The following is a 14,635-nucleotide window of genomic DNA, read 5'->3' on the forward strand; positions in this document are numbered from 1 at the left end:
TTAAGTTAATTTAATTTTAAAAAGTTAGTTGGTTAGTTTTCAGTGGTATCTGTTCATATATTTATCTTCATTTTATATTTTATTTTTTCCGGCATTCCTATTCCTTATTTTACAGTTTTTACTTTTAAGCACCTTCTACAATAAAATAAAATAAAATGAATTTAATTTAATTTAATTATTTAAAAACAGTTAGTAGGTTAGTTTGCATTGGCATCTGTTCATATATTTTATTTTGTTTTATTCTATTTCATTTTATCTTATACCTTACATTGCAACACCTGCACTGTCAACCACCTATGTTTGCACCACCATTTTAATCTACTGTAGTAACAGCGCTCTGATCTATTCATTTATTTAATCCCAAATTGATATGCAACATTAAATTGTTACTGTTATTATGGCAGGGTAACAATCAATAACATATAGGCCACTAAACATTAAGATATAACAAAGGCTGCATTTTCAATATCTTGAGATTTTATGATTTTAATATAAACCTAATGATACACTACATATTTCACACACAAAAAAATCGAATTTGTCACTATTTGCTTATTTATTATACGAAAGCAACATATTCAAACATGTTAAAATAAAAGAAATAAAAGAAAAAAAATATTTTGAATTTACTCATTGACAGCTTCTGCCATCTGGTGGCTCAAAATATTTTCACAGGAAATACCTGAGAAGAAGCACAAACTATAAGGTACACACTTAGAGTTTAAAGGAAAAGCCTAAACAAACAAACAAAAAAACAAAAACTATAATGTAAAAGACATCATTCATGTTTCACTGCAGTGAGCACAGCTACAGGCCACAACTACACATGATGATGATGAGCTGGTTTGGAGGTTTTTGAGGTCCCATCACACTTTGGATGTTTGTATCTTCGCTTGCCGTCATCGTAGGTCCTGCTGGGACTCGGGTTCCTGAGGTGTTGAGAGGAAGGAACCGTCTTCAGGTTGTCCATCCCTGGGCGAGGTGAAGGCTGCCGAGGACGAGTGTTTGCATAGACAGGATCTTCTCCTGCATGAAGACACACAAACAAGATGAGTTTCAGATGTTGAGCTGAGACTCACTCAACTGAAGCACACAAGTATTAGCATCAAAATAAACTTAAAGGAAGTCATTATGCTGAATGGCACTTTTCAGAATCATATTATATTATATTATATTTCTAGATTATAATTATTGATGCATTATTTTGTACATGCCTTTGATGTCCCAGCCTGGAAAGGTGGAGTTATTTTAATTAATCCATATACTGCTATTAAAATATATCATAGTTCATTAGTTGATCAATATTTTGAATTATTAAATCTGCAAAGTAACTTGTAAAATAGGCTGCGACAAATGTAGTGGAGTAAAAATACAAAGTACAAGTTAATCAGTTTGTTACAGAAACCTATGATACTCGAGTAAATGCACTTTCCACCACTGCCAGTATGTTATACATCCAAATTATCGAACAGAATCTAAATATTATATTATTTTTGTTTAAGTACTGTTTGTTTAACTGATTTATTTATTAGTTTATTTACTTTTTATAATGCTGACTCGAACAAATCTCCCTCAGGAAGGATGAACACCTCCTCAATGGGACTAGATACAGGTTAAAAATAAATGAAAATGAAAATGTTGTAAATGCAAAAAATGACATTAAATTAAAACTGAATTATTAAATTGAATTAAATTAAACTAAATTAAATTGAATTGAATTAAATTAAAAGAACTGTTTAACCCTGAGAGTGTTAACAGGGGGGAAATTGTTAAAATAATTTTTGTAATAAATTGTTATTCATTGCAAAGAAAGCTTTACTTCTAACCCTTCTTCCTGATATTATGAAGAATGATGGCCATATGTCTGACATTAAATTTCCTGTAACTTTCCTGGTTATTATTTTAAAGCTGATCTCTACTTACAGTTTGGCACTGCTGTACCTTGTCGTGAATTATCTGTCTTTACACCCAGTGAAATTAAATTGGTGCTAATTAGCCAAGTATCAAGTATATGCCTAAAAGCTGCTATGAAGATCGGATATATTAATAAATCATATATTGTAATCTTTCTTTACGGTATAAATGATTCACAGACACTCTTTAACTCTTTATAAATGCTGTCAGTTAAGGATGATTTGCAATTAAAAGTCTATCAGGAAATGTTTGCACATTTCATCTGGCCTGACTGCAGCTAGACTGGAAGCCCCCGATACGCTCTCTGCATTTCAGTCACTTCAGCACATTTTCTGTGTCAGTGCTGCTGCAAAACATGAGCTGCAAACACAACATCACTTCATACTCTGCAGTACAACACTTCATCTGGCCTGTGAAAAGTGCCACTCTCTCAAATGTTTAACTCAAGTTCCAAAAGTCCTTTAATTAATCAATAAGTGCATCAATGCCACCAAGAGGAACATTTTTAACTTGATAGTCAAGAAGGTTAAATGACAAAGGAACTGTGTCAAAGTGAAAGTTTCTATATTTCATGAGGTTTCACTGAGGTGTTACAGAGGCAGCAACCAAATTAAATATCCTGAAAAGTTTCCATCAAGCAAACATCAGCTTCAACAAAAACACATTTACGGACTTCTTGCTGTCCGTGTGCACCTTTCCACTGAGTCCCTGTTTCACACTTAGCACCTTACAGCAACTATAAAAAGCTACGTTTCTGTCTGTGATCGATTACGGTGACATGTTGTGTACGCATGCAGCCTCCTCCATTTAACATAGCTTTGATTCAGTGTACCATGCAGCTCTATGTTTTATTACAAATGCAAAGTCCCTGAATCATCACTGCATCTTTATGATTTGGTGGCTGGACGTCATCGACCACTCACAGACAGCAGCATTAGTATATTTCTATCTATAAAGCAATACTGGGCAAACTTCCGGCCGACCTCTGCACCTTTCTGTGTGTCAGCTGTGGTAGTTACCGGCTACGCTCCTCCAGGTAGTTGCTTTTTAATGAACCCCGGGTTACTTATAACACACAAAAAAAACTTGTGGCATGACACAACATCCCCTGTGTGTGCTGTAGGTAGTGTGTAGCTTTGTCCTACTTCTATCTGCATCCTGTGCGGCCAAATCACCACATTCAGGCCCTCTTACTCATCTTCCCCTCTGCATGAGCGGCCCGTTGTCCCTCTGTGATGTCTGATAATATTGTACCAACATGAAACTACATCAATAACATAAAAGGTTTGCACACGACATAAATGAGCTCGAAAGATTATAAGCTAAAAATGACAACAGTCACAGATTGTAAACTAAAATAAATCTAAAGACCATTGAATCTAGATTTAAAGCGTCACCTGCTACCACCTCTTTTGGCGTTATATTTTCAGTGAAATTATGAAATGTGATGTTTGAAAGGTTGTGAGCGGTGGCTGAAATATTTTGCGTAATAAACTCCACTGAAGAAGCAGCAATTTGATCACCAAGACGTACTCAATGTGTTACTGGTTCAGTTAAAGAGAAGTCTGACTTCTGTGTGAGAGCAGCAACAAAACTGTGACCCAAGTTAATATATAGTGACAGAATTGACCTATGACTAAGCCCCGCCCTCAAACACGATGAGCCAATCACAGTGCGTATAGCCATTCCCATACACTGGGACATTCTCTGTCTGGACGTCCATTGAAATGCATTACAGAAAGTCAGTTTTGTTCGGTTTTATGAGCTTTTTCTGAGATTTGAAGATTAAAAATGGTCAAACGGTGTGCATGGGGTACATGCAACTCTGACACAAGGTATCCTGAGAGGCTGGGCGACCAGGTGTATTTTTTACACTTTAAACCACATCTCAACCGAGAAAAGTGTCTCCTTTGGATAAAGTTGTGTGGTAACGTTAGACCACAACATCAACTCAACGTGAATAAGATTAACAATGATGTCTACATCTGTTCTAAGGTAAGTCAACATTGTGTTTGAGGCAACATATTGTCACTTTGCTGGAAAGAAATATAAAGTTATCTTTAACATCTCTAGCTAACGTTAGCTAAAGTTAGCCTAACGTTAGCTCCTAGCTGCGTTGTTCATCATGTCACCTTGTTTGCTGGGAGTTCATTAGCCTATTTTGTTCTAGTTTTGTACTTTGGTGATCGTACATCATTGTTAGCTGTTGTCCAAAGGGCTCTAGTTAAGCTAACGTTAACTTCTGGAGCTTAGCTTCATTAACTTATCTGTAATGGCAGAGATAACAAAGGTTGGCAAACGTTATGCTGAATGATTCAGTGTAAATACTGTAGCACCAAACTAACGGAGAGACACTCTTGGTAAAGATGGTAAAAAGGCCGTTATCCTTTTCTCATATTCTGAGCCAAAAACCTTAACTTCAGTGGCACTTTAACTTGTTGTCTTTGATGGTGACGGCAACCAGATGCGGTTCACAAGCGTACACTGTGACCTGTAAATTTTGGCTTGTAATTTAAGATTTTCATCGACCTTCTCAACAATAAAATGATGAATATATCCCTCCAATGTGTAGTTTAGGCCCTTTTGGTTACTTCTCAATGACATCTGATCGTTATGTCTCCAAAAATCATCAATTGAAATTGCCTCCTGTGAAATGCCGTGTACTGTGACACCTGCCATAGCGCCGGTCATTAGCTATGTTTCCATCCAAAAGTGATTCAAATCATTGGGAAATGTGCATTAAAAGAAATACGAATCCTGTGTGTTTCCATTAAATGTACGGACTTTGGTGAAAACTACGAACTTGCACGAGTTTTCCGCAGAACCGGAAACAAAACAAGTCTCGCATTCTTCTTCTTCTATGTTTTCTGCCGGTTGGCAACCAGCTTGTAAATGCATTACCGCTTTCCCGACCCGGAGTGTGGATATCACCATGGAGAGAGGTGCGCTACGTCAGACTTAATTTGAACATAACTGTTTCCATCCCCCGTTTTGCAAGCATGTTTTAGTTTGTGTAAATCAGGGGATTTTAATTTGAATTTTGGCGTTTCCATCATAATTTTCCGATGCAATACTTCTAGATGCGCATCTAAACAGGCTGATGGAAACATGGCTACTGAATGTTGATATTTTGTCCGAGTGAGTGGAGGGGGGCGTGGCTTAGCCATAGGTCAATTAGGGCCACAGTCAATGATTATGTCACCATCAATTAATCTGCCCCTCAATTAAATGATTAATAATGTATAACATGTGGGTAAAATACTGAAAAATGTCGAAGCTGACATCTTCTAATGTCTTTTTTTTTTGTCTGACCAAAAGTACAAAACCCAAAGACATTGATTTAGATCAGATAGATTTCGGGGCGATGTAGGTGACACGTCCTCCTCCATATTTACACCATGTGCATTTGTTCCCCTCCAGCAAAAACTTGTAGTAGCAGAGGACTTTCATTCTGACAAAATTAAAGACATTTACACCATAAACGGATGTAGCAAGGGACAAATTAGTGCAAAAAACTACCGCAATGCAGGAAATTATGTTTGATGCTCAAATCTTTGCAAAAAATAGTTTCATTCGTGTCCTCCCCCTAAACACTTAAAAACAAAACCTTTGCCCGCGCCCAAAGATATTCAGTTACAGTGATATAAAAACAGAGAGAAGCAGCAAATCTTCACTCGAGAGAAGCTACAACATGAATGATTGTAGTTTTTATCTGATTACCTCAAAACTTCACTTAAAAGCCGGGTCCCAATCAAACACCCAGTCCCTTTTACTGGCCCAGTGTGGCTACACATTTTGACAAATAAAGGCTTGTCTCAATTAGAGGCCTGGTCTGATTACCAAGCAGTTCATTTTTTAATAGAAATTCTTTGGGTGTATGAAACCGGTCCGTAAGGGTCCTCAGATCAAAGGAGTCAAGAAGGTTTTTAATAAAAATTAATCCAAGTTGTGAGGATTGTTTTAACAGGATAAAGTGTTGTGTCAATGTGCCGGGTGCCTCAAGTAATCCTCCAGTGCCATAACTCTCTCTTGTCTCTGATGCTCTGTCTGTCAGAGTTAGATCAAATGATTTGACGCCTTATTTTTAAAGTAATATTCATACTGGTTTGAATAAACAATTTGATTGTATTGCCCATCTTTGTTGAGCAAGGAATTAAAGGCCTGCCCCAAATATAGGCCTGTTGATTTCAGTGATTTAAGCAGATAATAACCCGGGCTATTAATTGCAGTTTTATCGTAAATTACTCAAACAATCAATGATTGACAAATAGTTTCAGCTGAAACAAATTGACAAAATTTGGCAAAAGAAAAGTGTGAAAATTTCACACTAAACTTAAAACAGTTGCTGTTTCATTTAGGGCTGCAACGATTAATCGACTAATCGATGACTAATCGACTATTAAAATAATCGGTGACTATTTTAGTAATCGACTAATCGGTTTGAGTCATTTTTCATAGTACTATAAAGTACCCAAAATACTCTTATTGCAGCTTCTTACGTTCAGATATTGGCAGCTTTACACACTCTCCCATGACGGTGAACTAAAACCCTTTGGCGTGAGTAGGAAACAAGACATTAGATGACATAATTTTGAGGTTTGGGAGAGACAGACCGACATTTTTCAACATTTTAACACATTTTTCGATAAAATGATTAGTCGACTAATCGAAGAAATAATCGACAGATTAGTCGACAATGAAAATAATCGTTAGTTGCAGCCCTAGTTTCATTTTACATGATTAGTGCTGGAAGTCACCCCTGTGGGAGCTTAAAGAAACACATTTTTACATGTTAATTATAGACAATGACTTGTGGAGAATTCACAGGTAAACTTGTCTCTATGACTGGCATTGCAGTAAGAGTGGGTGGGCGGTGCAGTGTGGGTGGTTTTCCAGCTTTGCTGATATGGCTTCTGCAAATATCTGATGTTTTTCTCAGTATGGGTCAGTCGGCTGTGACCAAGTTTCACTTTGTTCCTCCTGCACTGAGCTCTGCCTTCAAAATGAGGTTCTAGACTGTGGTTTGTTTTAGAGAGTCATCTTTACATCAACCACACAGCACAAGGCAGGCTGCCTCTTTTTTCACTTTGCAGTGAAACCACATGAACCTCTTGCTCATAGAGTTTGCATCCACCGGACCTGAGTTGGGCAGACCTAACTACCTGCCGTCATGAGCTGTCACTCAAACAGAGACACACAAGAAAAAATCTTCTCATCTGTTAAATGCAAATTCTTTGCAAAAACGAAGTCAATCAGAGCATATCTGATGTTTTCTCTGAGATTGTTTGCCTTTTTGTTTCTTGCCCTCTTTTTACTTCCACACAGCAGCTTTTATCACAGTCCTGCGGCTTCTTCTGCCTACAGAGCTTATCTACAATCTATAGATGCTGTTTACTGTAGTGTCAGTAGATGATTATCTAAAACCTCCAACTGAAGAGGAAGGCTGTTACCTCTGTTTCTGCGCCGTCTCCTTCTCAGACAGACACATGTGACCAGGAGGACGATCAGGATGAAAGCAGACACCCCCAGTATGATCCACATCCAGAGGTCGATGATGGGGAGGCCGTCTGTGGGAGCTGTAAGAGAAAAGCTTTGTCTTAAAATGTGATCGCAAACATGCCAGTTTATTACAGAATGTGTATAAGTAGGCCAATTGTTAAATAAGGCCATGGCACAGCTTCGTTAAATCTTCAGCACATGAAGTTTGACTTATAGAGCAGCTACTGTACAAAATGTCTCCTGCACAAGAATAAAGCTGATTAAACTGAGGATTTGTCAAGTGACAAACACAGTGTGCGTGTATGCACAAGTTCACACCTCACAGAATAAATAAATGAACACTTTGAAATAGCTCTGACCTCCTCAGCCCTGGGATCTCATCACCTCTATAAATGGATATCCGTCACTTCAAAGCAACACTCACCAATAAAACACATGCATCACGGCCGCTACAATAACAGCTCAGACTGTGCAGGGTCCTTAAAATGCACAGTGCGTTATTGTCCATAATGACTTCGTACATACACACTCATACACAATCACACACATATGCATACATGCGCACACACGCACATGCACACACACCTTGTTTAGCTGTCACTATGGGTCGTGACGGGTACGTTGTGTGTTCGATGCTCTTCGCTGTCACGGAGGAAACAAAATTTCATTTAGTAACAGCAGGCTAGACTCTTTCACGAGTCCCTCCATGACATGTTAAGCTTCGTGGCAACACTTCACTTCATGAACCCTTCATTTCACATTTATAAGCAGCCTGTGAGAGCAGGGTCGGCAGGGACGGTACCTCTTTGACTTTAAGTGAGAAAGCAACTCTGCCGTTCACCATGCTGCCAACACCCTCCTCATTTTCAGCCTCAGAGCTGAGACCGTCTGACTAATCCTCATATTTACTCACTGTCTTAAAAACGACAGCGTGAAAGTACGTTTATGTCTCTTGTTTTTTTTTTATTCTGCAGTACTGTTTTTAGTTATGCTACATACAAAAAACATCACTGGAAAGCTGATTTCCTGGCGTATTAGTGGCTGTTAGCTGTCGAATTTTTTGTCGGTGGCGCCAAAATGTCCAAAATGTGTCTGCTCTCCCTGACAGTATTGTTTATAGGTAAACAAAAACAAGACCGAGACTTTTCCTTACTGAAGAAGACGCACTGCAAAGTCACAGAGTGAATGACTACTCCATGAACTCCATATAGGCCGACGCTTCAACCCCTGAGCATATTTTGAATGTGCAGAGTTCAACAATTTTTTAACTCTCAAGTTGTTGTCATAAACTTTTCTGTTTGTTTGTTTTCTTTCTTTTTTTCAATAGCCTACATAATCCAGCCATCTGTAGCCTATGATAACCACGCTGAGCTGATAGCTGCCACCGAAACGATGATTCAAAAGACAGCCAAATTTCATATGTCCGTTATTACGAAAAAAAATAATATTACAAATGCTTTCTTTTTCTTGAAGAAATGTGCAAACAAGTGGCATTGTAAATAAAAGGTGTTCATATTTAGACTCCAGTTTTTCTCAATTTAAATTTAAATTTTTTAGCTCAGAGGGTGTCTCAACTCCGGGCTCTAAAAAACTTGATAATAGCAGACACGTGTATCTATTAAGGGATCAAATTATTGCCATAACCGTTTAATGTATTTTTGGCTGATGAGTGAAGCAAACCCATCAGCCACTTACATATTTTACCAACAGGTGCACAGTGCTAATTTTTGTACCCTGGATTTAAGTGTTTATTAATGTATTTGTCAACAAGCGTACCTCCTCCTGTGGGCACCTACTGGTCTCTAAACACGAATGAAAATATATTCAAATATAACTTTATAGCATCATCGCTGACAAACACTGCACATTAATAAAGACTTAAAAACAACTACATTATAGTGCATTATAAGCCATTTGTTAATTGTTTGTATATTGTTTCTAAATGTGAAATTTAAATCAGAATCAGCTTCACTGGCCGAGTTTGTGAACACATACAAAGAATCTGACACTTTCTTTTTTGTTCTCAATGTACTTACACAGAAATAGAAATAAATAAAGTGTCACCAGCCTCATCAGTTACATGTAATACTTACAAATAACTACTTCTGTTCCATTGCTCCACTTTTTGGTTAAAAAGGGAATCTCTATTATGACTTTGCAAAAGTACCATCCGCTGTTCTCCTCTGTTGCATTTGATAAAGTGTACTCCGCCAAAGTCCCCTCAGTGTCTCGCCCTTCATCCTTCAAGTTAGACGCCACGGTGGAGGTCCTTGCAGACTTGTTAACCATGTCTTCATGTAGTATTCTGAGTGAATCATTGACCAAAGATCCAGAGCGTTTGAAATACCAGACCACTCGTAGTCTGGAATGGTTCTCTGTCCTCAAACGGCAGTGGAAAGTCAAAGAGGAACCAGAAGGAACTCTCTCTTCTCTGATGTTCTCATCCAGAATCACAGGAGCTTGACCTGATATCACCAAGACTGCTGATAGATAGATAGATAGATAGATAGATAGATAGATAGATAGATAGATACTACTTTAATCACTTTGCAGCATCGGCTAGTAAAAGCAGTACAGTAACAGGTGAATGTGTTTAATTCTACTGCAGCTCTGCACACATTAACTTTCATTCAGTTAATTAATTGTCTCATTAAACACCCTAATGTTTTATCTTCATGGCTTTGCTGTCAGTGAATTGTCAGTTTTCAGGACCCTTACCTGTGAGTAACACCACCAGAGTCGACCGTGTCAGCCACATTTCCATCGTATCATGTGAGAGGTGGTCTTCGTTGTCTTCTTCTGCTCATCCTGTCTGCTGTGAGCCTGTCTGCACATCTGACAGAGCTAGACAAAAAAAAGTGTGTAGGTGGGAGGAGGTTTTTTTTCTTTTCTTTTAAGTGTACTGTGAGAATAAGTTGTTGTCTGAGGAGGGGACTGACTGTGGTGGAGGTTGCACACACAACACATTTAGATGGAAAACAGTGTAGGCTTTCAAACAGACCAGAGAAATCCCGGACTAAACACTACTGCATTACTGTTTCATTTTGTTTTAATCAAAAGACATCAAAGCTGGATGCTTCCTCATTGCTAAAAAAGAACATCCTGCTGTAGTCACACCTCTGCAGGTTGGTAGTGTCAGATGTCGGTGGCAACGCGCTGAACACAAATAAAAACAGGGCACACAACGAAGATCCGAGGGGTTTGTGAAACCCTTGTGGGTTTTGGTGCAAGGGTGCTAAAACACATTTACCTTATCCCCACAGCGGCGTACAAGAAAATGAGCGCTGAGCTTCCTGTGACAAGACACAACTGAGCTTGATGAACTTTCAGATTCAATCTCCAACCACAGTTTACAAGGTAATTGCAGGAGAGACGGCAAAGATCAGAGATTATATAATAAGTGTGATTTTTCTCACAGTGTAGTTTCATACAAATGTGTTGAGGTGCTAACAGAGACACTTTAAAACAGAGTAACCACTAAGATCTCATCTAACTCTAAGTTTGAGATGTTTTACAGGTTTAGGTGATTAAAACCTGGAATCTACGTAGCACTGATTTACCCTAATATCTGGTATAAACTCGTCTTTAAGTCCCTTGAAGAAGGGTGCAATGTGATAATAAGTGTTTTATCTGTTCAGGACAGCGGAGACAAAAAAAAAACACAAGAAAAAAACATCTCAAGTGTACAGGGGTGTGTAACATCTGAAACCTCAAGCATATGAACTTTATTTTCACAGAGACTGAAAGTAGGTCTGTAATGTCTGTAATGGAGCAGTGAAATAATCTCATCATTCTGTTAGTGGAACAGTAGTTTAGGTTTGAGCAGGTCCTGTGGCTGAAATATAACTCATCTGTACTTTCAATTAAAGTGGAAATACTACACATTTACACTATGGAAGGCTGCTATTGAAAAACAGTAGGCCTACAGACATGGAGCTCCTTGTGTGCTCTGATATTTTATGTGTAGCTTGTTGCACATTTAAATATTTTTGGGTTGGAAATTATTAAAGATGTGTCTCTGAAACAAAAGGTATTTATGTTGTTTCAATTTATGCAAACAGAACAAAATAATCCAGCATATAGATAGATAGATAGATAGATAGATAGATAGATAGATAGATAGATAGATAGATAGATAGAGAGCTGTTACTACAATAGGTTATAATATTAGTGCAAATATAGGTGGTTGACAGTGCAGGTATTGTATAATTTGAAAATGAAATGAAATGAAATAAAACAAAATAAAATAAAATACAAATGTGTATATAAAATTATGAACCAAAACAAAGTAAAAAAAAAAAGTGAATTAAGGAATAAGAATGCTGGAAAAGATATAATGCAAAATGAAGATAAATACATGAACAGATAACACTGCAAATTAAATTTTGTTTTATTTCGTTTTATTACTGGTATTGCAATGTAAGGTCTAATATGAATATATGAATAAAAATAAAATAGAATAAAATTATATATAAATATAAATATTATAAACAAACTTTTTTGTAAAAGGTACTAAAATAAGGAATAGTGATACATTATTGTTGCATTATTGCTCAACTGTACCTTAACACCATTATTGGGTGGACAACTTCGGTATTTTTCAACCTGGGCCCTATTTCCCCATGTGTATGTGTGCGTATGATTCATAGGTACAACTCGTTCTAAAATTGGTTCAGTATTGAGGGAGGCGGATGCAGCCAGGAGCCGCGAAACAAGCTAAAACGGTAACGGGGGCAAATGCGTCCCGTATAAGTTTGTGCATTAAAAGTGCTTTTTTTCGCCACTGACCGGTTCAGATCGCCACTGCTATCTCTGTAATACTGAACCAATTATAGAAGGAGTTGTACCTATGAATCATACGCACACATACACATGGGGAAATAGGGCCCAGGTTGAAAAGTTATCCTTTAATGTACAGTTTTACAATGTATGTGACACAATAGTGCAAACAGGCAGGTGGGAGCAGGAAAACAGTAAAACAGTAAAAGAGAGCACGTCTTATAAAAATAGTGGTGTTACCTGATGCAGTCATTCTGTGCTCATGGCCTGTTTGGCATAGAGAATAAAGGACCTCTTATATATGTTCCGACTGGTTCTAGGTCGACGCCCAGACGGGAGCAGCTCAAACTCTGAGTGTAATAGATGTGAAGCATCAGCAACTGTATGTTTGGCCCTCCTGCGTACAGCACTGTCAGACACATGACAGAGTTGTTTCTGTGACGTGCCGATCACCTTCCCCGAAATACTGACAGTCTTGGAGAGCTTGTTTTTGCTCTCTGCACTCAGGCTGCTGTAACGTACCATGCTGTGATGTTGAATGATAAAATGCTCTCTGAGTTTTCATTAAAAGTTCAAGTCTGTTCCACTTTTTCTCCAGGCTGGTTATTGATTACGACCCGCAGGACATGACTGGCTCCATCTGGTTTTGTTTGTTTGTGTAGGGTCACATTCATTTCCAGTTTACTCGCCTGACACCAGTCCTGAAGATTAGTGACCTGATTAAAGTAAGCCTCTTCATACGTGGCATTATCTTCCAGCAGAGGAGCAACCGGAGACATACCATCCGCATATTTAAACAGCTTGACATTGTTGCTGTGGGCGGTCATTTCCTTTGTATACATGGAAAACAGCAGTGGTGACAGCACACAGCCCTGTGGTGTCACAGCTCAGGTCTTAGGTCATGTTTCTTATTTCATGCATTCATGTTGTTTCCTGTGTTAGTTTGAAACTCACATCTCCCCTCGTTTCAGATCACTTCACTTCCTGCCCGTGTGTGTTTTCCCTCCCTTTTGATGACCTCACCTGTGTCTGATTGTCTGTCCCGCCCTGATCAGCCTCACCTGTGTCTCATTATCCTTCCCCTCACCACAGTGTTTAGTGTGTGTCTTGTTTTCTCTCAGTGTCAGCTCGTCTCAGCTCCTTGTGTGTTGAGCGTTACAGCCTTTTGTTTCCCAGTGTTGTTTCTTGGTTTTAGGATTTAACCTGTTGATTGACTCTGACTCTGATCCATCCCTGTTGGATTTGTTTGCCTTCATTGGAAGCCCCTCTGTGTACCAAACCTACCTTTTGACCAGTGAAGACTGTTCATTTACCTGCTCCAACCTGCCTGTCTACAGTCTCCATTAAACTACCTGGCCTGATTAATAACCTCAGTGAACTCTTATTCTGCCATTTGAGTCTGCTTTGGGGTGATGGCATCCTGAATGAATACCGCCCTGGACACCTATTTACTAAATCATACCTCCTTCCAGAGATGGGCAAAATGTATTTTGATAAAAAAAAATACAAAATACCCCTCAAATAAATGTATCAAAATAAAATACATGTATTTTGTATTTTCAAATACAGAAAATACTTTTTGTCTTTTTCTTTATAGCAGCGACCCGCAGCTCTATAGTCACTCTGTCGGTCGGTTGGTCGGTCGGTCGGTCCACAAAGCTTTTTGTGAATAACTCAAAAAGTCCTTGACCAAAAATGCTCAAAATGTACATGCTGCAATTAGAGACCATGAGTAACTATGCCAGAAATAACAACCATGATTCATTCATTAATGGCGTGATAGTAGCAAATTTGGTCGCAGTTATTGCAGATTTACGCTTGTTTTCTCACAATTTGATATAGCAGAGTATTCAGGTTTGGGCTATAGGATATACACAGTTAGCAGTTACACAGTGAATAAGGCAGTTAGCATAAGCATCTCTAGCTTGATATTATAACTATCATCACCATGTATTTATACAATAGGCTATGTAGCCAGACCCAGACATAAATCACACATCAAGCCAGTTGACATCTGTCACACTCAGATAAAATATTTACCTTGACAGACAATCTGTTGAACTTGGAAGACGTGAGCAGCAAGGTAGTCTACTGGCAGTGTGGGTCCATCCACGTGAGCAGCATGCCTGACAAGTCTAATCTAGCTGTGCTGTGAACTTGTTTGCTGTCTAACTTGGAGCCTTTGGAGCCCCGTGTTCAACTTGTTTCAGATGAAGAAAAGAAAAAAAGCTAGGGACATGTAGGCTACCCTAAAATATTATCTGTTGATTCAGATTTAGATTCAGACAACTTTATTGATCTCACGTGAGGCAATTCATTGGTAGCATACTCATCCCAAGCATCAACCACAACAACATACAATTTCCAATGTTATGCACAGTCCAGTAAAACAGACCACTAGGTCACTGAAGGGCCCATTGAATGGCCCAAGTTTTAAAAAAAA

The 14,635-nt window shown here is 38.4% G+C and overlaps 1 protein-coding gene and 1 long non-coding RNA gene across 3 annotated transcripts; one reads left to right on the forward strand and one right to left on the reverse strand.

The window, feature by feature from the left end:
* Positions 1 to 565: 565 nt before the first annotated feature.
* Positions 566 to 10,199, reverse strand: LOC126396210 (uncharacterized). 2 transcript variants are annotated; one of them, XM_050054103.1, is made up of 5 exons: positions 10,132 to 10,199; positions 9,507 to 9,896; positions 7,999 to 8,055; positions 7,365 to 7,490; positions 566 to 1,026 (listed from the first exon to the last, which is right to left on the reverse strand). In XM_050054103.1, exons 1-5 carry the CDS (start codon positions 10,175 to 10,177, stop codon positions 821 to 823), a joined length of 825 nt encoding a protein of 274 aa, XP_049910060.1. In that variant the 5' UTR covers positions 10,178 to 10,199; the 3' UTR covers positions 566 to 820. The 2 variants fall into 2 exon arrangements, with proteins under 2 accessions (XP_049910060.1, XP_049910061.1); XM_050054104.1 differs by lacking the exon at positions 7,999 to 8,055.
* On the forward strand, positions 3,665 to 12,645 carry LOC126396213 (uncharacterized). Its single transcript, XR_007570541.1, has 4 exons — positions 3,665 to 3,909; positions 7,393 to 7,492; positions 10,677 to 10,770; positions 12,513 to 12,645. It is a non-coding gene; the product is annotated as an uncharacterized LOC126396213 (long non-coding RNA).
* The last annotated feature ends 1,990 nt before the right edge of the window (positions 12,646 to 14,635 follow it).

The sequence above is a fragment of the Epinephelus moara genome, chromosome 10, assembly GCF_006386435.1.
Source record: "Epinephelus moara isolate mb chromosome 10, YSFRI_EMoa_1.0, whole genome shotgun sequence".
Classification (NCBI taxonomy): domain Eukaryota; kingdom Metazoa; phylum Chordata; class Actinopteri; order Perciformes; family Serranidae; genus Epinephelus; species Epinephelus moara.